Below are 25,368 nucleotides of genomic sequence, written 5' to 3' on the forward strand. Positions count from 1 at the left end.
TTATTAATGTTAATAATTGCTGCACTTTCCAGAGCTGAGAGGCAGAAACATAAGTGATGGCAACCATGCCCTTGTATATTAGGTCATCTTTATTTGGCTAGAGCCAGCAGTGCCACAAGAAGGAAAAGGAAAGAAGAAAGAATATTCCTGTGGACATGTGAACATTTTACATAAAAAATTCACTGAAGATTATGATACTCCCTAATGCGAAATTTGAGCGCAGCTATATATGCATTTTTATTTCACGATATATTGGCTGGCACAGACAATCTGTCTGCAGCACGTTGCAAATAGAGCAAAGTGTGGTGCGACTGCCTTGCTAATCTAGAGATCGTGAGAGGCAGTGCATGGGCGACTCATGGGCATGATTCACAGCAGCCGCAGCAGACAGACCTCCACTCATGCAGCGCTCTGTTTCTATATTGGTGGACGCGCTTGCTGCATGCCTTATCGATGGTGTCATCGGTGAACAGACAACATGCGTTACTCTGGTGCCATCTCTTAGCGATCGTCGAACACATCTTGCACGGCACTACTCTTTTCTTCTCGTGCTTATACCATACCCTCCTTTTCCGCTTTCTGCCTCATGGTTCTGCTGCACACTCCTCCTCTGCTTTCCTCCTTGCGCTCTCTTAGCTATTGCTGTCCTTCATCAACACCCTGTAGAAGGTGTCGCTTTCATCCCCCGCTGCAATCTGCATTCACTCTTTCATCCTTCACTGTGCTTGCTTGCTCAGTTATGCCGAAGGATGTGGATGCTCAATGCAGGAATGGCTGCCCAAGAGCTGCGCTCTAAAAACTATTCCAGCCTGCTCTACTGGCACAAGCCACCATTACTGCAATATGCTGTGCTGCCATGAGTACTTGAATCATCTCTTGCTCAATTTAACCAACTATGGCTAGTCCTCTGCCCTGGAGCCAAATGAGGTGGGCAGGGCCGCCCACTAATTTTCCAGCACGCTTGAGGATAACATGGTCCACCTATTCATCTCTGGTTTCATACAGTGCTCATGTCTGAAAGCCCAAACTTGCACAGTTTCCAATGTATGTTATTTGGATGCCACAGGAGCGTTCATGAAAGGATACTACAGTCACTCCTTTCTGATGTAAAGGCATTATCAAGAAGTGAATGACACATTGCATACAGGTGTGTATATTTAATAAAAGGACACAAAATGGAAAATCTTGACAACCCGGTAAATCTGCAACATTCCCAGACACTCAATGTATGTTCTGAACAATTTGGGACAACAAAATTGATGAAAAGCAAGCAAGAACGGCTTTGAAAGTCTTACCGGCTGCTGGCAGTGTTAGTTAACCAGAACATTTACCAAGAAAGGAAATGTCATGGAAATCCCAGTTCTAGCAACTATCTTTCAGCTAGTGCTAAAAAATAACCATCTTACTAACTTATTTTTGCTTTTGGCATTCTTTCAATGAATGTTGCATGTTACTGGGGGGCTCTCTGCTCATGGCTGCTCTTAAGGCAACCGCTAATTATCACGATATCCTCGCGCCTTCCCTTTGAAGAAGCCTTTATGCTTTTTGTGCCTGTCCTGCTGCACCTCCCCTGTCCTTTGGTTACTGGATGGTCATTATTCATTGTCTGCTTATTTTGAGTTGTGACAGACTACTATCCAGCACAGGTTAGCAAAATGAATAAAACTCACTCAGATTTGTCAAAATCAGTCTGTCCGGCTCACTCAGACTCGCCATAATCAGAACCAGCCTGGCTCACCTAGACTCACTCACCTGATATCAGAACCAGACAAGCTCATGCAGGCTACAACTCGGCAAGATCAGGCTCAAGCATGCATACATTTACTCACGGGGTCACAGACTCGTACTAACTTGTGCTCACTCAGACTCACAAAATCAAGGTGTCAGGTAGACTACCATTCAGATATTGATAAAGCAAATTTTTAGCACTATTTGGAGAAATATAATCAAATTAAATTTTTGTGACGGGAACAGAGGAATTTAGTAAGACCACCTTGCATAGATGAGCATTTAATGGGACGAACAGTTTTTGTATTAAAGCAACTTCATGGCAAAATGAGCAATACCATTGATGGCTAAAAAATGAGGCCAATTCAGTAATGAAAACATACTGCGGCTTCCTCGGTGGAGCTGCACATATATTCAGGAAAGCTTGTATTGTTACTATATGAAATCGCATGAAAAGAGAAAGCAGGCATGTTTCTTGATATAAAATATCATTCGCGACAACTTTAGGAAGCCCAAGACATAAAAGTAATGCCTCTTGTTACGTCTCACCACGGCCAAGGGCATTAATTAGACATTTGCCGTGAGGCAACCCTGCCCATTCAACAGCGCCTATGCAGAAGTCAATGCACTGTTGGTGCCGACTGTTGACGGGCCAACAAAAGACCCCTCTACCTGGACATGACAACCTGAACTAATTGATGAAAAGGGCCAACGTCGAATGCTACCGTGGGAACAACTTCAACCTCAGATCCCCGGGTTGCTAAATATGCGGGGGTGAAGGTAGAACATCGGAGGCGGAGTTTGGTGGAATGGTGCGATATCATGGGCAGGATATTGCGACCGATTCGATGATTGCAACTGGCTGCAATACAGACATCAGACTTCGTAGTCTAGTCACCTAGGGAAGATGACAGTATTAAAAGCAGAGACTTCTGGCACAGTGGGGGGTGCTGACGTGTCCTGATATGAACTCAAAGACGTTTAATATGCTCCTACATGGAGTGGGCTTCCATATCTGAAGCCAGTGTAAATAATGTAAAATAAGCCCTTTTTCCTTCGTTCTTACCACCAGACATACTCGTCGATTGGCTTGGGTGGATTCCTGGCCCAAACGCCACCTCAAGCCGCAACACTCTCGTTCTAATAGAAACAGAGGCTGAATTTTGTACGCAGGTCCGCCAGAAAACAAAAGACAGCCAAACTCTATTATCGAGCAAACATACATGCAAGTGATCGCAATGAGGGCATGCCGGTGCAATTCTGACTAATTGCTGCTAAGTTTACGCAACATTTCCACTGTGCAAGCTGTGCTTCCTTTGAGGTTGTATCCTCTATATGCGGACTCCAATAAAGCTTTTCTGTGTATATGACACCCAAACATTTTTAAGTGAATTTACCTGCGGGATACCCTCTGGTCGATAAAGAATTGAAATTTGCACAGGAACGCTTTGAGGGAAAATCAGGACGGTGCTTTTTCCGATATTAAGTGAGAACTTAATGCCATCAAGCCACAATTCAAGAGGACTCATATAGGACTGTAGCATTTGGTACAGTCCTATTATTTGGAACAGCTTATGTCGTTCTTACAAAAAGGTAATCCGCCTCTTTGACAAAGGCAGCTACGCTGCAATAAATTTTTTAATTTATTTTATTTATAAATACTGCGATCTTAAACAAGATCTTAGCAGCGTGGTACACGAGTAAGTTCACAAAACAATATAAATACAAAAATGGGGAATTGCAGTCAAAAATTCTTCAAACAAACGCTTCACGCAAGCGCAAAAAACAGGCACAAGGAACAGGCGCACAAAACACAGGCGCAAAAACAAGTGCTTCAACGTTACATCAGTGATCTTTCCCAATCATAAAGTAAAACAGCGCTATCACTGACAATATCAGCAAGTGCAAAAAAAAAAAAGTTAAAGATATGTTTCGAAAAGTGATAATGAGTCCTGTGTTACAGTTTTATCGGCCAGCTTATTCCAATCTACTATAGTTCTGGGAAAAAAAAGAATACTTGAAGCAGTTGACACGTGTTGTAAAAGGAGTTACAGCTAGTGAGTGTCGCTGTCTGGTAGCGTAACCTGTTGCATAGGTGATAATGCGAGACGTGTCGATGTTGTAGAGACCATTTATTATTTGGAAAAAGAATTTTAAACAACATGCATGATTTCTGTCACTTATAGAAGGCAAGCCGCTCCGAGATAAAAGGTTAGTAATAGAACTATGCCCATATGTATTGTAGATGAATCAAACTGCTTTTTTCTGTAAGCTTTCTAGCTTTCCAATATCGCTTTTAGTGAACGGGTCCCATATAACTATAGCATATTCTAAAACGGGGCGGACTAGTGTTTTGTATGGCAATAGACATACTGTTGGTGTGGAGGATTTTAATACGCGTCTTAGGAAAAACAACTTGCGGCGACAATTTGCTATTAATGTGTCAAGGTGCTTTGACCAGGAAAGATCCTTTGTTATGTACAAGCCAAGGTACTTATATTGCGCTACCTCTGACAAAAAAGCGTTTTCTGTGCCATAGCGATATACCAGTGGCTTTTTTTTAAATGTTATCCACATATATACTGTCTTTTCAAAATTAATGCTCATTTGCCATTGTCTACACCACTCAACTACCTTATTAAAGTCCCTGTTTAACCTAAGTTGGTCTTCCGTTGTTATTTCATCGTACAGAACGCAGTCGTCAGCGTAAAGCCTCATTTCAACAGAGAGGTTAGTGACAATATCGTTTATATATAACAAAAAGAAAAGGGGGCCAAGAACGGATCCCTGTGGGACACCAGAATTCACAGCAGCTATATCAGAGGTTGTTTTATTTACAGTAACAAACTGATGGCGGTTTGTAAGGTAGGCTTTAATCCATGCTAATATTTTATCATATTTAAGCACAGCTCCTAGCTTATGAAGCAATTTAACATGAGACACCCTATCAAATGCCTTGCTGAAATCCATGAATATCGCGTCTGTTTGTTTCCCTTTGTTTACAGTGTTAGCAAAGTCATGTATGATTTCAACTATAGTTGAGCAGTCGTCGAAAGGCCACTTCTAAAACCATGCTGCATGTTTGTGAAAACGTTATGTTCGTCTAGAAAGCCAGTTATATATTTATGAATTATATGTTCTAAGAGCTTACAAGATGTTGATGTTAATGAAATCGGTCTGTATTTATTGATGCGAGATTTATCCCCCGATTTATGTAAAGGTTTTATTCTATCAATTTTCCAGTCTTCCGATAGTGATCCTTCGTTAATTGACTTCGCAAATAGAATGTACAGATATTTTGCACACCATTCAGCATAACACTTTAGAAAACAGTTTGGAATATCATCTGGTCCTGGAGATTTTTTAATGTCAAGCTTTAACAATAAATTTAGAATACCCTGTTCCGAAATAACAATGTCGGGAAGGGAAGGCAGTTCAGCAGAAAAGCATGGTAAACAGCCATCACCACTTGTGAATGCACTCTTAAAATGGTTATTAAAAGCAGAACACACAGTTTTCTCATCCCGCACACTTTCGCCGTTTATAAAAAAGGTGTCGGAAGACGAAGAGGCGGGTGTCACAACCCTCCAGAATTTCTCGGGAGATGATCTGATAAAGTCTGGTAGTAATGTGCTGTGGTAATACTCTTTATCTTTGACAATCTTTTCGTGAAGTTTTTCGGACAAGTTATCAATATCGGCTTTCAGTTCTTCGACGTCCTTCATTAGGGTGCGTTTCTTTTTTAATCGCTTAAGTTTCCGCCTCATCTGTAACGTCTCCTGCGTAATCCATGGATTGCGGCGCCCTGACTTCTTCACTATTTTAGGAATGAAGCGTTCCACACAATCAAAAATGAGGTCTTTAAAAAAAAAGCCAGAGGTCGTTTACACTACAATCAAGGCCTTGAAAGTGATCGTAGTTAAAAGCTAGCGCATCTATTATAGAGTCATGCCGTGATCTTGAAAAATTTGGAAAATATTGAACGTTATTGGTTCGATTGATTAAAGCACTTTTCAATGTCAGGACAACTGCTTTGTGATCAGAAATACCAGATGTTATTGTATATGAGATGCAGTCTTTAATGGTGCCACTTACAAATCAAGAAATACATGACTTTTATGAACTATTTGAATCAAGTTTTCATTTGCACTCTGTGGAAAACAACTGGTCTCTCTTTCAGAATAAACTTAACACCCTAGCAGAGAAGTACATTCCAACTATAACCGTTCGCACTAATCGACATCAGCCATGGTTTAACAAAACACTTAAAACTCTCGAGAACAAAAAGAAAAATCTTTTTCGATCCGCAAGAATGATATCAAGCCTCGGCGTCTCCGAAAGATACTACGAGTCTGAGTGTGTCTACTTGGACGCTATCCGCAGACATAAACATTCGTTTTATCATAACGACCAAGGGCATTAATTAGACATTTGCCGTGAGGCAACCCTGCCCATTCAACAGCGCCTATGCAGAAGTCAATGCAGTGTTGGCGCCGACTGTTGACGGGTCAACAAAAGACCCCCCTACCTGGACATGACAACCTGAACTAATTGATGAAAAGGGCCAACGTCGAATGCTACCGTGGGAACAACTTCAACCTCAGATTCCCAGGTTGCTAAATATGTGGGGGTGAAGGTAGAACATCGGAGGCGGAGTTTGGCGGAATGGTGCGATATCATGGGCAGGATATTGCGACCGATTCGATGATTTCAACTGACTCACCACATAACTGATAACCCGAAAAAATTTTGACACATAATTATTCGCCACACTATCAGTATCCCAAACGAAATGTATGATCCTTTATCAGACGCTGACTGTGCTAACACTTTTAACACAACATTTTCTTCAGTTTTCACCATGGAATCCTATATGCCCATTCAAAGCATTTCTGCTTCTGCCATGCCAGAAATGCCTGCCATAATTTTTTCATTAAATGGTATCTGTAGAATAATAGAAAACCTCAAGATATCATCGTCTGCTGGCCCCGACAAAATTGCTTCAAAACTCCTAAAAAGCACTAAAATCATTTCTGCTTCTTTTTTAATGTTGCTGTTTTCCCAATCATTAACCACAGGTAACCTACCGATTGAATGGAAAGCGGGCAAGGTCATCCCGGTCTACAAATCAGGTAATAGGAACTCACCACTAAACTACCACACGATTTCCATAACAAGTGTCCCTTGTAAGATCATGGAACATGTCATTTTCTCACAATTAATGGACTTTCTCGACTCAAAAAATTTTTTTCATTCATCACAGCACGGTTTCCGCAAGGGATTTTCTTTTGAAACCCTGTTGGCTATCTTTCTTCATGACCTGCATTCAAACCTCGACACTAATACACAGATTAACGCAATTTTCCTCGATTTTGCAAAAGCCTTTGACAAAGTAGCTCATCCATGCCTGCTTCTAAAACTTTCACAGTTGAATATTCACTCTAACATTCTAAGATGAACAAAAGGATTTCTTAACAATCACTCACAGTTTGTGCAAATCAATAATAGTGCTTCTAACCCGGTTCCTGTAGCATCAGGCGTTCCACAGGGCTCTGTGCTAGGACCCCTCCTGTTCTTAATATATAATAATGATCTACCAATGGAAACTGACAATTGCAACGTTTAACACCCGAACTCTCTCGGGTGAGGCTAGCTTAGCAGGACTCTTTGAGGAACTATCAGACATTGTTTGGTATATCATCGGCCTTAGTGAGATTAGAACTGGTGAAGCTTATACATTGCTGAATAACGGACATGTTCTCTGCTATAGAGGTCTCCTAGATAAGAAGCAATACGGGGTAGGATTCCTAATCCATAAGGACATAGTGGGCAACAATGACGAATTCTACAGCATTAATGAAAGGGTTGCTGTAGTAATCAAACTTAATAAGAGGTATACATTAAAGTTAGTACAAGCCCATGCTCCAACATCCAGTCACGATGATGGGGAAGTAGATCAGTTTTATGAAGATGTTGAATTAGCAATGAGAAAAGTGCAAAATCAGTATACTGTAGTAACGGGCGACTTCAATGCAAAAGTGCGGAAAAAGCAGGCTGGGGAACAAGCAATTGGCAACTACGGTGTCGATTCTAGAAATGCTAGAGGAGAGATCCTGGTAGAATTCGCAGAAAGGAATAAGCTTCGAATAATGAACACCCTTTTCCAGGAAGCATAGCAACAGAAAGTGGACCTGGAAAAGCCCTAATGGTGAAACAAGAAATGAAATTGACTTCATACTTTCTGCTGATCCCAGCATAGTGCAGGATGTAGAAGTGATAGCCAGGGTAAAGTGCAGTGACCATTGGTTAGTGAGGGCTAGGCTTTACCTCAATTTGAAGAGAGAAAGAGCAAAACAGGTCAAGAAGATACAGGTCAACCTAGAGGCAGTAAGGGTAAAAGCAGACAAATTCAGGCTGGTACTTGCAAACAACTATGCAGCCTTAGAACAGAGAGATGATGATGACATAGAGCTAACGAATGAAACAGTAACTAGGTTGGCTTCAGAGGCAGCAATTAAAGTGGGAGGCAAGGCACCAAGGCAACCGGTAGGCAAGCTCTGCCAAGTAACAAAGGACCTAATAAAGAAACGGCAAAGAATGAAAGTGTTCAACTCAAGAGAGAAGATAGAATTTGTGGAACAGTCAAAACTGATCAACAAGGCGAAAATAAGTGATATTCGAAACTATAATGTGAGAAAGACTGAAGAAGCCATAATAATGGACGCAGCCTGAAATCAGTGAGAAAGAAACTTGGCATAGGACAAACCAAGATGTATGCACTAAAAGATAAGCAGGGTAATATCATCAGCAATCTCGAAGATATAGTAAAAGCAGCAGAATAATTCTATACTGACCTGTACAGTACCCAGAGGACTCTGGAGAACTCCATTCAAAAGGATAATGAACTGGATACAGAAACTCCTCCTATAACTAGAGATGAGGTCAGAAGGGCCTTGCAAGACATGAAACGGGGAAAAGTGGCAGGAGAAGATGGAATAACAGCCGATTTAATTAAAGATGGAGGAGACATATTGACTGAAGACTGGTGGCTCTCTATACGAAGTGTCTAACGACTTCAAGGGTCCCAGAGAACTGGAATGCCAACATTATACTAATCCACAAAAAGGGAGACAAAGAATAGAAAAATTACAGGCCCATTAGCTTACTCCCAGTATTAGATAAAATATTCACCAAGATAATTTCCAATAGAATAAGGGCAACACTGTACTTCAGTCAACCAAGGAAACATGCTGGCTTTAGGAAGGGATACTCTACACACACACACGTACACACACAGGGTTGCCCCCTTTTAGACAGCAAGAAAAAGAAAAAACAGCACCAAGAAGAGCAGAGGGGGAAGACATGCTTTTTTAAAAAAATGCACAAATGTATGTTTAACTGCATAAATGCACATATACAAACGAAACAAAAACAAAATAAAATTATGATGCGCCAACTACAAACTTTGCACACTGAAATTTATTGAAAGGCTTTATATAAAATATGGTAAACGCTTGAAATATTCATGCTGTTGTTGCAAAGGGACCCTGAAATGATCTTGATGATTTCGTACAAATGTACCGAGTCGTTAGGTAGGTCCTTCTGATCATTATGTAATACATTTAAGCACTCCGTGTAAAATGTGTAATTTATTATAAGATTTTAAATATATGCATGGCTACTGATCGCAGCGGCACCCCTACACTGAATTTTCACCTGGCAAATTTGGCCCAACTGACACCAGTTGGGCAAATGACTTGATTGGCTAACCAGGTCGTGTCATCGATAATTTTTCCAATTTTATGGCGAGCAATGTTGTTCGTAATAGTTGGAATGTTGGTTAATTTGAACCTATAAGAAAAAGTAACAGAAAGAGAACACCCAACGACCATTTATCACTACACTCAAGCACTTCCAGCCAGCTTGTGTAACAATGTGCTCCATATTGACGCAAGCTGTGCAGTCACTGTTGGTCTCAAACTTTCCTTTCACGAGCACCATGGTTTACTCTTGTTGCACTGTGCGCTGCAAACATAGTTACTGGCAATATGTCAAGCTGAGACATTGTGTCCCTCTGCTGCAAGGCAGCAGACAATTGGAGTGGCTGCAGTGCACCGAGCTGCCAGTACAAGATCAACTTCAGGATCGCCGCGTTTGCGGCCATCACTTCATGCCGGAGGATTACTACCATAATAGAGATTTTTAGCGCGTCCGGTATTCAGGCAAACGCAAGTGCAAGCGGATTGGGCGTTTTACCGGACGAGCAGAGGTGCAAACGTTAACGGCGTGCACAGTGCAGCCACCTGGTGGCACAGAGCTCAACCAGACAAACATAGAGCTAATACAGCAGTAACCAAGTGTATTCTACTTTGCTGCTGTTGTAAATTTTCGGCAGGAAGGTAACTGTGAACACATTGTCTTTTTAAATGTTTAAAATGTTTTACACTTGGTTATAGCAATAGTAGCTCTGTGTTTGGCTCGTTTGACTGTCTGCGCCACCAGATGGCTACAACGTGCAGGCCGCTCAAACCACTCACATTTACACCTCCGCCAATCCACCAAAACGCCCAGCTTCCCTACGGTTACCGGAATACCGGACTTGCTCGGTGCTACGATGGAACGCTCGCAACGCACGCTGCTTGGATAGCTCTCACAGGGGATCGATGAAGTAGACAGCACGAAGTCACATTATGACGCAGAGCCAGTGGGGCAGAGCTTAGCCCCGATCACTTAGCCAAGGAGTTGAGGAGAAAAAGCAGGGCTAGGGAGGAGGGCAACTCGTAATTGTCCATAGCTCTCTTAATACGAGACATTTCACTTAAATTGTGACACTAATGTTTTACTCTAGCTGTACCCTACGCGTCTACAGAATTTTTCCAAACAGTTTCAGGGACCCTTTAAGGAATTAAAGAAAATTTAAGGAATTATGAATGAATGTGCTTGTGATAATTTTGTTTTTCACTATGTATGAACACCCAACAGAGCACTTGCTATGCATAGCTTATAATTTGCCGATTTAGGGAGAACCAGAAAGTCAGCAAATGGCATGCTGGTGGGGGGTTGAGCCAGCACCGTGAGGGAAGAACCGGTCGTCCCAGTAGAAAACCAGCCAGGCGGCAGCCCTATAGCACATACACACATCATTCTGCAACACAACTGCATGCCTGGCGTTGAGCAGTATACTGTGGCACCTATCTGATCAGGTGCGGAAGGGTCACTGTCCCTGCACCACACCACACTATCAGTTACATCCGGCTGCACAACTTCAGCATTGCTGCAATTGTGCACATCACTTCAACGATGGAATATACAGAGCGGCCACACATGACAGCCCCAATGGAGGGTACCCGGAAGAGATTCCAAGTACCAGTCAAAAATGGGTCATGTTCAGTGTCACGAAGCTTCTCTCACCTTCTCGGAGAGCCAGCCCATGTGCTGGAGTTGCGCCTGGTCGAGTACATCGCGCAGCAGGTGTCCGGCCTCGACTACGGCCTGTGCCATGACGCGTGCCAGGGCCGCATGCAGCGCATTGAACCAAGCAGAGCATTGGGCCGTGTCAGCGCAGCGAAGCAGGCACACGCTGCGCCTGTCGGGCGAGTGGAGTTCAAGCACACGCGGCTCTGGTACGGTGAGCGAGCGCGCCAGCTGGCACAGCAGCAGTGGCACGCGCCGGCAGTCGGGCCGACCCTGTGGATGCGACGCTGCAGTTCCCCGGGACAGCAGGCCGCCTGGTGCAAAGTCCCAGCCCATCTCCGCCAGCACGGATGCCTTGCGGAAGTAGGGCGTCACCTCCCGCAGGTATTTCACTGTATACAGAGAGACGCAGCTCAGATCTTTAGATGCATAGCCGCTTCCTCGATGAAAGCATCGCTGCTGCACAGCCTTTGCTTACAGCGGAGTTGACACCTACACATTGCAAAAAAATTTACACCCTTAAGGGCATTGTTTTGTCAACTGGGCAACACTTTTACGTTTCAGTCATCATCTTTCATCGTTATCAGCCTATTTTTTATGTCCACTGCAGGACAAAGGCCTCTCCCAGCAATCTCCAATTACCCCTGTCTTACCCTGGCTGATTTCAACTTGCGCCTGAAAATTTCCTAATTTCATCACCGGCTGTGCTTCCCTTACCTTGGCACCCATTTCGTAACTCTATAATGGTCAACCAGTTATCTGCCTTACGCATTACATGACCCATCCAGCTCCATTTTTTTCCTCTTAATGTCAACCACAATAATGGCTATCCCCTTTTGCTCTCTGATCCACAATGCTCTCTTCCTCCCTCTTAACGTTACACCCAACATTTTTCATTCCATCGTTCTTTGCGCAGTCCTTGTATTGTACACGATAGCGAGCTCTAACTATATGTGTGATGAGAAAAGGCGTAGTTGAAAACTATGCAGTAATTCTGACCACTCAGTGCACACATAAAGACCTGAAACAAGAGTCTCACAGCAATTGCAATGAAAGTTTACTTATTGCATTTTTCGTGCCATCTGTTGGTTCTATCATTGTTTATAGTTGCCACAAGAAGTCGGCAAAGAAGAAAACTTCATTTTTTAATTCCCTCCAATGATTCCATCTTAGACCCCTTAAATATGTGGATGTTAGCCATGGGACAACCAAGTACCCTATATACACCCATAAAAGTGTTCAAATAATAAGTGTGTATGAGCAGCTTGGCAGCAATAAGAAAACGTTGAAAACTGGTTGTTCAGTACGTCCTCTACATAATATATGGCCAAAATAACTCAAATAAAATCATATGTGCTCTCTTGTTGCCCCCAAGAGCTGCAGCATCCTTAAGAAGCGCACCGCGATGGCAAGCTGTCAGAAATTCAGCTTCAAACAGCACGAAGAAAGAAACGTGGCTTTCCAAGTGGCGGCCACATCCAGCGTCGGTGGGTTTTTAGTGCAGATGAGCATTTCCTTTCTATTTCAACTTGCTGCTCAACTGTTCTTTTTTAACACTGAGGCATCGTATACGCAATCCCACTTTGAGTCACGAAAAACGATTTCCCTAATACATCACACTTACCGGATAGGAGCATGTAGCTCTGTATCTCTTACGTCAAAAAAAGAAAAAAAGAAGAAAAGGTCGTAGTAGTTGCTAACTTTAGGGTAGTAAGTGTGTCACGATACTGACTACCTATGTAGCAAGTGCAGGTGGTAATGGTAGGGGTAGTAACTTTACTAACGAAAAATGGTAGTAACCACGATAACTAATGAGACACAAAAAAGAAGAAATCGTTACTAATGTGCTTACTTAACTAACAAATGTAACCACTACGAACACAACTGCCTTATAATTACCAGCAATGTATACGGACAATTTTATTTATAAGGACCATTCCGATCGTCATATTATGTCGGTGCTATTGTTAAAGCATAGAAAGGTAAAATAATGATAACAGCATCTCTTTTTGTCACATTCAGTTGCCATGGAGCCTAATTGTCAAGCATACCAAGGACAACATTATGGCATAGACTCGGATAACTATGCACAGTGACAGAAGTTCATGAATGAACGGTGCACGACAACAGCAGACATACATCACACATACACACAACAACGAAGGAACTACGTGACCCATACTTTATGAATGATTTCAGGAGTATCTACAGCCATATTTTGGGCGAGACCATCTAGTACTGTGAATACCTATGCAATTTATAAATAACTGAGGTTATTGTCATCAATTTCCTTGCGCGCTGTCTGCACCTACGTGTGTGACGACGTAGGACATGACTGTTAATCGAACATAATGAAAGACATTGTATATTATCTATATTTTGCACAAAACTGACGCAATCGGGCATAATAGACAATGGCAAGACAAGGTAAAGGTTACTAACTTAGCCTCCATGCACTTACATAGATAATCTATGTTGGAAAATAGGTAGCAAGATTTAGCAAAGGTCCGTCTGAGGAAGCAAGTTCCACTATTACTATTATTTTAAAGTGAAGCTTTCTTTGCCTCTTCCTTCGATTTGCTGCTGTTGCTACTGCTGCTGTCTGGCATATGGCGTCAGGGGATAGTTCAGAGCATGTGTATACATGACAGTGAGGCAGAGAGGAAAGGCGACGCAAGAAACTCGTTTGGACCCCACCGCATCGAATATGCATGATGCACTCTGGAGCTCCCTGGACGCCGCCACATTAGCGTCTTGACAGCTGCAATTATCCGTGACCCCCCTCAAAGGCATTGCAGAAACTGCAGCGCTTACCTATCTACTAACCTTCCAGTCCAGGGGGGATGTAGATAGAATTGTAGAGAGGAGGAGGGAGAAGAGTTCCCACACAAGGGGGGCGAAGAGGAGGATAGGGAAAAGGTGACGTAAGAAGGCAAGGTAATGCTACTACTATAACATGACAGCAGTTGTGGGGAAACTGGATAAACTTAAGTTCAAGGTACGGTACAGTAAGTTTCTGTTATTTCTGAAAAATAAACATCATGCAAACATGTCAAGCGGACAACTTACGCAGGGCATGCAGAAGCAGAGCCGCATTATCACAGGGTCCAGGCGACACTACGGAAGCGGTCTCATGTCAAATAAACGCTTCTGTGCCCACCATGGTAGCTTTGTGGCTATGGCGTTGCTGGAGGTTGCGGGTTTGATCCTGACCGCGGCAGCCGCATGTCGACGGGAGCGAAATAAAAGACGCACGTGCAGTTGAATTTTGGGACATGTTAAAGAACATCACGACATCAAGATTAATCCAGAGTATTACGCAGACAAACAGCAGTGGTGGATCCAAGGTAACGTTTAACATCAACTCACCACTCTTGTGTTGGACTAAACGTTGAAGATATTACACATTCGTCGCCAACATCACCACTAATTATCGTCAATCAAAGCAAGAAGCACAGAAAGCGTCGCTTACATTAAATTAAATAATGGTGTTTACGTGTCGAAACCACGATCTGATTATGAAGAACACCACAGAGGAGGACTCCGGAAATTTGAGCTACCTGGGTTCTTTAACGTGAACCTAAATCTAATTACACGGGTGTTTTCGCATGTCACCTCCATCGAAATGAAGCCGCAGTAGCCGGAGCCTTGCTTACATCGATTCCTACACTGTGTAGGATCTGCATAATTTTTTTACAACATATTTTATGAAGAGTGAAAACTTCAGTTTCGACAGATGTTTGTGTGGATGTTTGATATTGGAGCTTACATGCACCACAGGGCCACCAGAAGGCGCCCACAAGATACTCGACCGCGTCACCAACACACACCAGATCAAAGGCCATCATAACGAAGGACGTACCCACTTTCACATTACGACAACTGTGTTTTTGCAAGTCTTTAAATTTCGAGATGTTGGCTAAGAGCCAATAAGGAGAGGGAATAAATAAAGAAGCAAACAAAGACAATATACAGGAAGCACTATGCCATTTTTCCCTACCGTAGACCTACCATATTCCACGAAATACGCAAGAGTGGCAGCAGTGCATTCATACAGACATCACAGGGAGAGGCACCGCCAAAACAAGTACAGGCCCTACATCAGATGCCTTCTGCCAAGATGCCAGCATGACCGACCACAACGCATCATGTGCCCAGGCAAGTGGTCTGCGACTCATTACGCTTCACTTTCGTAAAGAATCGAGCGGCATCGTAACATGTTCGTCATTCTTTAATTGTAACGTCTTAAAATGCATGTACGAGAGGCTTTCTGAAAGTAAGTTTCGTCATTTAATTTCACACAGAAACTGTTTATTACCAAAAAATTGTCACGTATGGGGGAGCGCTTAAAGACTGAAGTATAAACCCCATGTAAACGATCTTGTGCACGACAGCGACAAGCGACGCAATGGAGATGGCTGTCGCATTCGCTCATCGCCTAAAAGTCGTACCCCATGCGAGCGATGTCTCCCCAGTGTTACCGGTATGAGGGCAGCAATATAGGCGCCAAAACTAGCGTGACGCGTGCTTCATTAACTTAAGTTTACGTGTTTTACTGTAAAAAGCATCATAAATTATTTCTGAAGGCCTTGCAGTAGGTTCTCATTCTTGCACGTATAAAAATTCAATCGTTTGCTCGTTTTGTGTGACAAACGGAAGTGCTCGAGTTTTGTACATCCAGTTCCGGCTTTGCGCTATTGGCTAGTCACTCATAGCACTTCCGGGCGACGAGCGACGAATTCTAGATTTGCAGAACCGAGCGATCGCGCGACAAGACCGAGCGATCTGTTCAAGCGACGGCCTGATCCGTCGCTCGTCGCTGTCGTGCACAAAATCGCGCTTATGGGGTTTAGCCTTAAACCCCATGATAGCGATTTTGTGCGCGACGGCTTCGAGCGTTAAAGGCTAAACCCCATGAGCGCGATTTTGTGCGCGACAGCACCGAGCGACGGATCGGGCCGTCGCGTGAACAGATCGCTTGGTCTTGTCGCGCGATCGCTCGGTTCTGCAGATCTAGAATTCGTCGCTCGTCGCCCGGAAGTGCTATGAGCGACTAGCCAATAGTGCAAAGCCGGAACTGGATGTACATAACTCCAGTACTTCCGATTGTCGCACGCAACGAGCAAACGATTGAAGTTTTATATGTGCAAGGATAAGAACCTACTGCAAGACTCAGAAATATTTTATGCTGCTTTTTACAGTAAAATACATCAACTTAAGTTAATAAAGCACACGTCACGCTAGTTTCGGCGCCTATATTGCTGCCCTCATACCGGCAACACTGGGGAGACGTCACTCGAAGTCATCGCTCGCATGGGGTGCAACTTGTAGGCGACAAGCGAACGTGACAGCCACCTCCATCGCGTTGCTTGTCGCTGTCGCGTGCAAGATCGCTTGCATGGGGTTTATACTTAAACCCCGTGATCGCGATTTTGTGCGTGACAGCGACAAGCGACGGCTTCGAGCGACAGATCGGGCCGTCGCTTTAACAGATCGCTTAGTCTTGTCGTGCGTTCGCTCGGTTCTGCACATCTAGAATTCGTCGCTCGTCGCCCGGAAGTGCTATGAGCGACTAGCCAATAGTAGGCAGCCGGAACAGGATGTACATTAGTGAAGTACTACCGGTTTCCGCACGTGCGCGCTTCTCAGTATACAAACGGAACGAGCAAAGTACCAAATTTTGATATGTAAACAAAATAAACCTATTGCAAGACCTTCAGAAATACTTTATGCTGCTTTGTACAGCCAAACAAATCAACTTAAATAATTATAGCAAGTGCCACGCCAGGTTTGGCGCTAACTCGATCCCCTAATACCGGCAACATACGGCTTCGAGCGACGGATCGGGCCGTCGCTCATACAGATCGCTCGGTTCTGCAAATCTAGAATTCGTCGCTCGGAAGTGCTATGAGCGACTAGCCAATAGTAGGCAGCCGGAACGGGATGTACGTTAGTGACCTACTACCAGTTTGCGCACGTGCGCGCTTCTCAGTATACAAACGGAACGGGCGGAACGAGCGAACTATCGAATTTTGATATGTAAACGGGGGGAAAAAGCCTAATGCAAGACCCTTCAGAAATACTTCATGTTGCTTTGTACAGCCAAACAAATCAACTTAAATAATTATAGCAGGTGCCACGCCAGGTGTGGCGCTAACTCGATCCCCTTAATACCGGCAGCACTGGAGAGCCGTCGCGCGAAGCGGTCGCTCGCTTGGAGTTTGACTTCTGGGCGACAAGCGAACGCGACAGCCATCTCCATAGCGTCGCTTGTCGCTGTCGCGCGCAAGATCGCTTGCATGGGGTTTATATACTTAAACCCCATGAGCGCGATTTTGTGCGCGACAGCGACGGCTTCGAGCGACGCATCGGGCCGCCGCTTGAACAGATCGCTCGGTCTTGTCGCGCGATCACTCGGTTCTGCAAATCTAGAATTTGTCGCTCGTCGCTCGGAAGTGCTATGAGCGACTAGCCAATAGCGCGAGGCCGGAACTGGATGTACATAACTCAAATACTTCCGATTGTCGCACGGAACGAGCAAACGATTGAATTATTATAGTGCAAGGATAAGAACCTACTGGAAGACCTTCAGAAATATATTATGCTGCTTTTTACAGTAAAACACATCAACTTAAGTTAATAAAGCACGCGTCACGCTAGTTTCGGCGCCTATATTGTTGCCCTCATACCGGCAACACTGGGGAGACGTCGCTTGAAGTCATCGCTCGCATGGGGTACGACTTATCGGCGACGGGCGAACGCGACAGCCATCTCCATCGCGTCGCTTGTCGCTGTCGCGCAAGATCGCTTGCGTGGGGTTTACCGCGTCACCTCCGCCGCGGGTCAGCCCGGCATTGCAAGTGCCCTGCAATGCAAGGAACTGTCGCACAGCCTGCTCCACCTAAGCATTGTTTGGAATTGACGCTCCGAGAGTGCGGCTTTCAGTGCAGAGAACAAGTGCCCATTTATACTGGATAATAACACGCACTTCCAATGACGACCACGTTGTCAGCACACGTCTGTCTTGCCATCGTGATTTGTACTCGAGTAACCTCGGTCACGCCGGTCTGCCTAGTCAGCTGCTACTCTTTCTTTTTCGGCGCTCTGCGCATGTGTCATTCCTCCTCCGCTGACATTCTTTCCGTCATTCAACCAGCGGCGGGCGTGGATTCTTATGGCGATTGTTTATTTCACCTAGTGTACCATCTTCTCTTTAGAAAAAAATGACGAAACTTTCGGAACGTCCCTCGTAAATATTTTCCTGCTCGCACTTCTGACTTTTCAAGTCAGATGTGAAACGCTGTGTCCGCCCGTGTCACCACTCAGTGTGCCTGCAATGACAGGAAGGAATATTTCAATGCAAGGGGACGAGTGCGATGCCGGCCGCGGAAGCCGCATGCCGGGATGCAGGCGGGATGCAAAAACGCTCGTGTACCATGCTTTGGGTAAGGGCAACTTCGGCGATTTTTTTACCATGTCAAGATAATGGAATATTTAAGTCCCCGAGATGTCACGCGTCTGATAGTAGAATCGTTCCGCAAATTCGGAAATAAATTTAAATAAGCAAGAAAAGCGCAAAAACGAAAGCGAAACCTGGCCAAGCTGCCGAGCGAACCTCTTCGTGTGACGTCGACGGTCCCCAGCGGGGAACAACGTTCTTAAACGTACTTCAGTCTTACAGCTCCCTATGCGAGCCCACTGGTCAACGTGGCCGCAGCGGCTGTCACTGGAACTGCCGGCGCTGCAGTCGCGCCTTTCGTCACGCGTCGTCTACTCCTGCTGTGATGCGTCGTTTGCAGCAGCTTACCTGTACCACTTATCCGTCGGTAAACGTAATTTGAATGTGAACTCCGAGTTTTGTGACAAACCTACCGCGCTTAACAGCGACTTCACCGTGTGGGTGTATCTGTGTTAATGTAGCTTGCAGTCGCGTCTCTCTCCACGCACGGTGCTTCGTCTACTATGATTGCTGCGATGCGTCGTTTGCCCCACCTAACCTGCATCGCTTGCTCGTTAGCGAATGTTTTTTAGCTGCCCGCTCAAAATTTTATGCCAAGGTTAATGTGAAAAATGAAATTTCCCTGCTAAAAAAATTAAATTATGGGGTTTAACGTGCCAAAACCACTTTCTGATTATGAGGCACGCCGTAGTGGGGGACTCCGGAAATTTCGACCACCTGGAGTTCTTTAACGTGCACCTAAATCTAAGTACACAGGTGTTTTCGCATTTCGCCCCCATCGAAATGCGGCCGCCGCGGCCGGGATTCGATCCCGCGACCTCGTGCTCAGCAGCCCAACACCATAACCACTGAGCCACCACGGCGGGTAATTTCCCTGTGTCGACCTCGAAATGCACGTGTGGCTAGCGCATCGAGTCTGTAGCTGTACGACGCAAATGAGCGGCCGGGCGCGCCGATTTGGTTTTCCAACAAACTTTTCCTAGTCAGAAGCGCCACACTGGTTTGCTAAGTGCTTTTTTCCGGCAGCGTATTCATACCACGTGTTCATACTAGGTGTAATAAAGACGAGCGCCTGTATATAATCTGCAGCGGTATTAAGAACTTATTGCGCGCAGCTCGAGATTGTAAGGTGCATCAAATGCTACTCCTCTGTTGGTAAGCTAACCGCCTCTCATTAGTTCAATGCATAAATATTCTTTGGCGAGTACCCTTGCCAAATCTCTCTGTCACGCGAAAAGTGTAATGTCTTGTATCGACACAAAAATGCGTAATTTGCGAAGTTAGGACGAACATTAATTCGTTAAAGTAGTGTAAATGTACATGATTGGTATCTACGAGGGGCGTTCAATAAAGATTTCCCCTGACTCACTTCTATTTATTGTAGGATGCTGAAACTGCGCATGTGTAATGACATAAGTCACTATAGGTCACGTGCCAATGTGCAACTCTGAACTAATAACGGTCTTTCTTTTACAGGTGCTGAAGTGGTATGAGGTGTGATAATGGATGCAGTGGAATACAGGGCAGTCATCAAGTTCCTGTACTTGAAAGGCCGCACTCCAAGGGAGACGTTCGATGAGATAAAAGAGGTTTATGGGGAGGATTCCTCATCATATGATGTAGTGAAGAACTGGCATAGTCAATTCAAATGTGGTTGGACTTCGGTGGAAATGGCTCCGATTACAGGGCGACCCCACTCCGCTATCGATGAACACACCATCCAGCAAGTGGAGGCCGCCATTTTGGAAAATCGCCGCGTAACCGTTCGGGACCTGGCCCAAAATGTCAAGATTAGTGTGAGGTCCATGGAAAAAATCATTCAGGATCATCTTCATATGCGTAAGGTATTCGCTCGCTGGGTTCCCCGGCTGCTCACACCTTTCCAAAAGCAGGAACGAGTCGAATGCTCCCAGGCTCTTTTGACGATGTGCGATGGAAACCAGGAGGACTTTCTCAGCAGACTTATTGCACAGGATAAAAGCTGGGTCCATCACTGTGATCCGGAGACTAAAGTCCAGTCGATGCAATGGAAGCACTTGGACTCACCGCCTCCAAAGAAGGCCCGCGCCCAGCTTTCGGCGGGCAAGGTCATGCTCACAGTCTTTTGGGACCAGCACGGAGTAGTCTTGATGGATTTCCTAGCAAAGGGTGCCATGATTACTGGGGCATACTATGCTTCACTGCTGCGGAAATTGCGGGAGGCCAATGGCAAAAGCAAGAGACGTGGCATGCTCACCAAAGGTGTCCGCCTTCTGCAAGACAATGCCCCAGTTCACAACTCACATGTTGCGCAGATGGAAGCACGCTGCTGCGGCTTTCAAATTCTACCGCATCCCCCTCATTCACCCGACCTCGCACCATCGGACTTTCACCTCTTTCCAACAATGAAGTCATAGTTTAAGGGTAAGCATTTTCCAGATGATGAGACTATGATTTCTGAAGTCACAACATGGCTTCTGGAGCAACCTGTCGACTTCTACAAGCGAGGTATTTACAGTTGCATAAAAAGATGGGAGAAGTGTGTGTCCCTGGGTGGCACCTATGTAGAGAATGACTAATAAATCTGCGAAGTTTCGTTGCTCTCCGTCCACAGGAAGTGGGTCAGGGGAAATCTTTATTGAACGCCCCTTGTATACAAGCTATAAACGATAAACAAACGAAACTCCTATCTGCAAACTGAATGTGCTCGGTGAATTTCTTCGCCCGCCATCTGTTCCGTGTCTATTAAACCTAATTTGTGCATGCCTTTTTACATGTCTGATGTTATTGGGGCCGGATCACTCCAGAAAAAGGGAGAAGCAGCACGCGGAAGCACAAACACACATCAGACTTGTATTGACGCACACAACACAGATAACGGCACACACACGTGACAGTTTCCCAAAATGCCTCATAGACGACATGCACTATATCTATGGATCGGTGGATTATGATTGGCCTACAGTTCCGGCGGAAGCGTGTGTCGTCGTGTCTGAGACCTCGTGGAACCGATGTCGGCCAGCGGGGTCGGACAGCAGTGTCGGCCGGCCGGGTCGGACAGCCGTGTAGGACGGCCGGGTCGGACAGCCGTGTAGGACGGCCGGGTCGGACAGCCGTGTAGGACGGCCGGGTCGGACAGCCGGGTCGGACCGCCTCGCGGGGCTCAGGTGGCCCTGCTCAACAGTCGATAGACGGGAGCCTCCGCGTGCCCGGTTTCCCTCCGGCGGGGTATGCGCTCGGGAGCCCACGGCCGCAGTCACCGGTTCGCGTCCACAGCTGGCGGGGTAGCCCTGTGGCCGCTCACTCGAACGCTCGATCGCCCCGGTTCAGGACCGCCAGCCCTCCTGGACCAGTGCCCAGCGGAAGAGCGGGGCGAGGTAACCTCCCAACGGGCGACAGCGTTGACTCGGGTGTGGCGTATTGGCGCAGGCGGCGATAGCTCCTATGGGCCAGCCGCCCAGCGAGGAAGCTGTTTTTCATCGAACGCCGAACCTCGCGCACTGCTCACGCTGCGGGCCACGGGCCATACTCACTCGCGCCACGCTTTTTGAGGCGCCACTGCCGACGCTCCCAAATCGGTGTCGATGATGATGATGGTCCTCTTCGCCACCGCACGGCGCACTGCCTTCATATGTTTATGCTTCCACTCCCGCGTACCGTATATTATAACAATACCCCCCTTTTCGAGAAAGTTGTTCACAACTATTCTAACACAAGGACGCGGGATGAAAAGAAAGGAAAAGGAAAATTGTCGTGTACGTTTGTCCGATTGTTCATATAAGCACACGACACACATTGATAACAGGGCATTGCGCCCAGTTAAAGTACTAATGCACAGGTCTGTCCGGTTTCAAATATACACTAAGCGCTTGAGTGGTCGTATTGTCTAATCGCATTTTGATATATTTACAGGTGATTACGCGCGACTCGACTCAAGTAGTCAGCTCCGACATTGTCACAACCTCTTGTGTAGTTAACAGTACAATAATACTCCTACCAAAAGGAGACTCCAACGCAACACTCTGTTGACGTGTCTGGCGCGCTCCTCTGTGGGCTTGGTTTCGCTGGCCTGGTCCCCGGCGCATTCTCGACTTCGAAGGGCCTTGTGTCGGCGCTTCTAAAACTTCAGGACCGAACGAACTTGTCGTATTCTTCCACGCACACATAAACACACACCGACGAGGAAGTGGAGCGGCCTGTACTTTCCCTTTAGGGGTTGTCTTTTGGCACTTGTCACACGACTTCACAAAGCGTTTTACGTCTCTGTGTACATCTGGCCAATAATATTCTTGTAGGATACGATCGGTTGTCCTCCTGATACCTTTATGTCCTGCCATGATGTTTTCATGTGCCACTTCTAATATGCCATGTCTAAATATTTTTGGTATGACCACCTGCTTAAAGGTTCTGGCAGTGGCCCGGTGGTAAAGGCGATACAACAATCCTTTTTCTTCGACGAATTCGTAGCTGTGACCCTTTCCCGAGTTAAACGACTTGCTTACATTAGCAAAAATATGTTTCAGCGTCGGGTCTTTCCACTGTTCTTCAATGAGTTGTCCTTTTGTCCCGTCACGTAAGACGATTGTCGGAACGCACAAGGGACGAATCTTGCCTAGTTCTTCAGTTTTGGCTTCAGCCACGCTCGATACATGCTGAGGCTTCCTAGGCGCCTTATTAAAATTCATCCCTATCGACGACGACTCCGCGTTGGGAGCAGCGGGGTGCTTCCAGTCAGAGACCGGATCGTATGGTCCTCTGACGCCTGGAAGATTTCCCAGAACAAGGTCGTAGAGGGGCTCGTCCATACATGCCACAATTAATTTGTCTGTAAAGTACGGCGTGTTCATTTGTACGACAGCTTCAGGTAGGTATCTTGTTGAGCCGTCCAGAAGAAGAACGTTGCTCGTTCTTCCCGTCATATACATCTTTGGAACGAGTTCTAGTCTGACAATTGCGGTATTACAACCGGTGTCTCGTAGTATACGAACACTTCTTCCCAGCAGCCGGCCTTCAACCACTGGCATCCCGTCGATGAGGAAAGTTACAACAGTCCCAGGGTTCTTGTCGTCGCTGTCACTTGATCGGCGAGTCTTCTTTCCTGGACGCTTTGATTCTTTCACTGGACGAGTCCGGACTGGTTGAGATTCGCTGAGTGCACACGCAGAACTTGGTTTGTTGTCCCCGTACCGAGTTCGGCAATTTTCAGCTGTATGTCCCGTTCTGTCGCACAACTCACACTTCAGCATACGCTTAGGTGGGGCACGGCAGTCAGGAGGTAAATGTCCAAACCGGTGACAGAGGGTGCACATAAGTTGCGGTTTCCTGGGAACTTGAATGTTTTCCCCACCAGAATCCTTTGTGTTATCGGGACCCTTCCCTAGGTTTGTCCAGTTCTGCGCTTCAAGAAAGCGATCCGTCAAGCTAGCAAGTTCGTCAAGGGATTTGCACTCTCGCTCCTTCAAGAAAATTACTGGCTTTGGCTCACAACAACGCAGAAACTGTTCAGAGATCATGTGATCTCGTAGACCTTCATATGTTTTAGGCACATTAGCCATCTCAATCCAATGGTCAAAATAGGCCGAAATTCTTGCTGCTGTCTTCCAGTTTCGCCCTCTACTGCTCGCGCTTTCCGAAACTTCTCTTGGTAGCCTTCAGCCGTGAATTGAAATTTCTGTAGCAAAGCTTTCTTTAACTTCGAATAATCTAATGAATCGGCGGCAGTCATCCGACCAATCAGTTAACGCTTCACCAGTTCGACACATGCTCACAGCAAGAGCCCATTTTTCTTGTGGCCAGTCCTGCCCTGTTGCTACGCGCTCAAATAGCTGTAAATACGCGTATAAGTCATCGCGTTTCTCGTCGAACAAAGGAAGTAACTTCGGTGGATTGAGGGATGACGAGGAGGTGCTGGGCGCAGTGAAAATTTCAGAAGCCGCTGCCGGCACATTCCGAGCTCCTTCCCGAAGCTGCAGCTTTAGCTGGAGGATCTCACGCTGCCTCTCGTCAGCTAAGCGTGCTAATTCAGCAGCTTCCTTGGTTGCCTCTCGCTCCGCAGCTCTCTCGTCCCTTTGTTTTGCCTGTTCGGCCTCAATCCATCTGCGAAGTTCTGCGCCTGACAGTACTATTTGGAGTCCTATAGCCGTGATTTTCAGTAAATCCATGGTGCCGTCTACTAATGTGTGTCTGCGCTCAAGCGAAACTTCCCTCTTTCACTGTATTTACGAGTGAATCCTGGCAGGCTCGCCAGTTTGTGATATTATTGGGGCCGGATCATTCCAGAAAAAGGGAGAAGCAGCACGCGGAAGCACAAACACACATCAGACTTGTATTGACGCACACAACACAGATAACGGCACACACACGTGACAGTTCCTCAAAATGTCTCATAGACGACATGCACTATATCTATGGATCGGTGGATTATGATTGGCCTACAGTTCCGGCGGAAGCGTGTGTCGCCGTGTCTGAGACCTCGTTGAACCGATGTCGGCCAGCGGGGTCGGACAGCAGTGTCGGCCGGCCGGGTCGGACAGCCGTGTAGGACGGACGGGTCGGACGGACGGGTCGGACGGACGAGTCGGACGGACGGGTCGGACCGCCGGGTCGGACCGCCTCGCGGGGCTCAGGTGGCCCTGCTCAACAGTCGATAGACGGGAGCCTCCGCGTGCCCGGTTTCCCTCCGGCGGGGTATGCGCTCGGGAGCCCACGGCCACAGTCACGGGGTCGCGTCCACAACTGGCGGGGTAGCCCTGTGGGCGCTCATTCGAACGCTCGATCGCCCCGGTTCA

The 25,368-nt window shown here is 46.1% G+C and overlaps 1 protein-coding gene across 2 annotated transcripts in view; it reads right to left on the reverse strand.

The window, feature by feature from the left end:
- The window catches only part of Syn1 (Syntrophin-like 1), a 151,241-nt gene that overhangs the window by 22,628 nt on the left and 103,245 nt on the right, over window positions 1–25,368 (reverse strand). For both annotated transcript variants that reach the window (XR_012829566.1, XM_075698611.1), the window contains exon 2: window positions 11,140–11,534. Coding sequence is in view for 1 of the 2 variants with exons in the window: in XM_075698611.1 (XP_075554726.1) it covers window positions 11,140–11,534 (395 nt within the window). In the remaining variant the exon portion in view is untranslated. The remainder of the gene's footprint in view (window positions 1–11,139; window positions 11,535–25,368) is intronic.

The sequence above is a fragment of the Dermacentor variabilis genome, chromosome 1, assembly GCF_050947875.1.
Source record: "Dermacentor variabilis isolate Ectoservices chromosome 1, ASM5094787v1, whole genome shotgun sequence".
Classification (NCBI taxonomy): Eukaryota; Metazoa; Arthropoda; class Arachnida; order Ixodida; family Ixodidae; genus Dermacentor; species Dermacentor variabilis.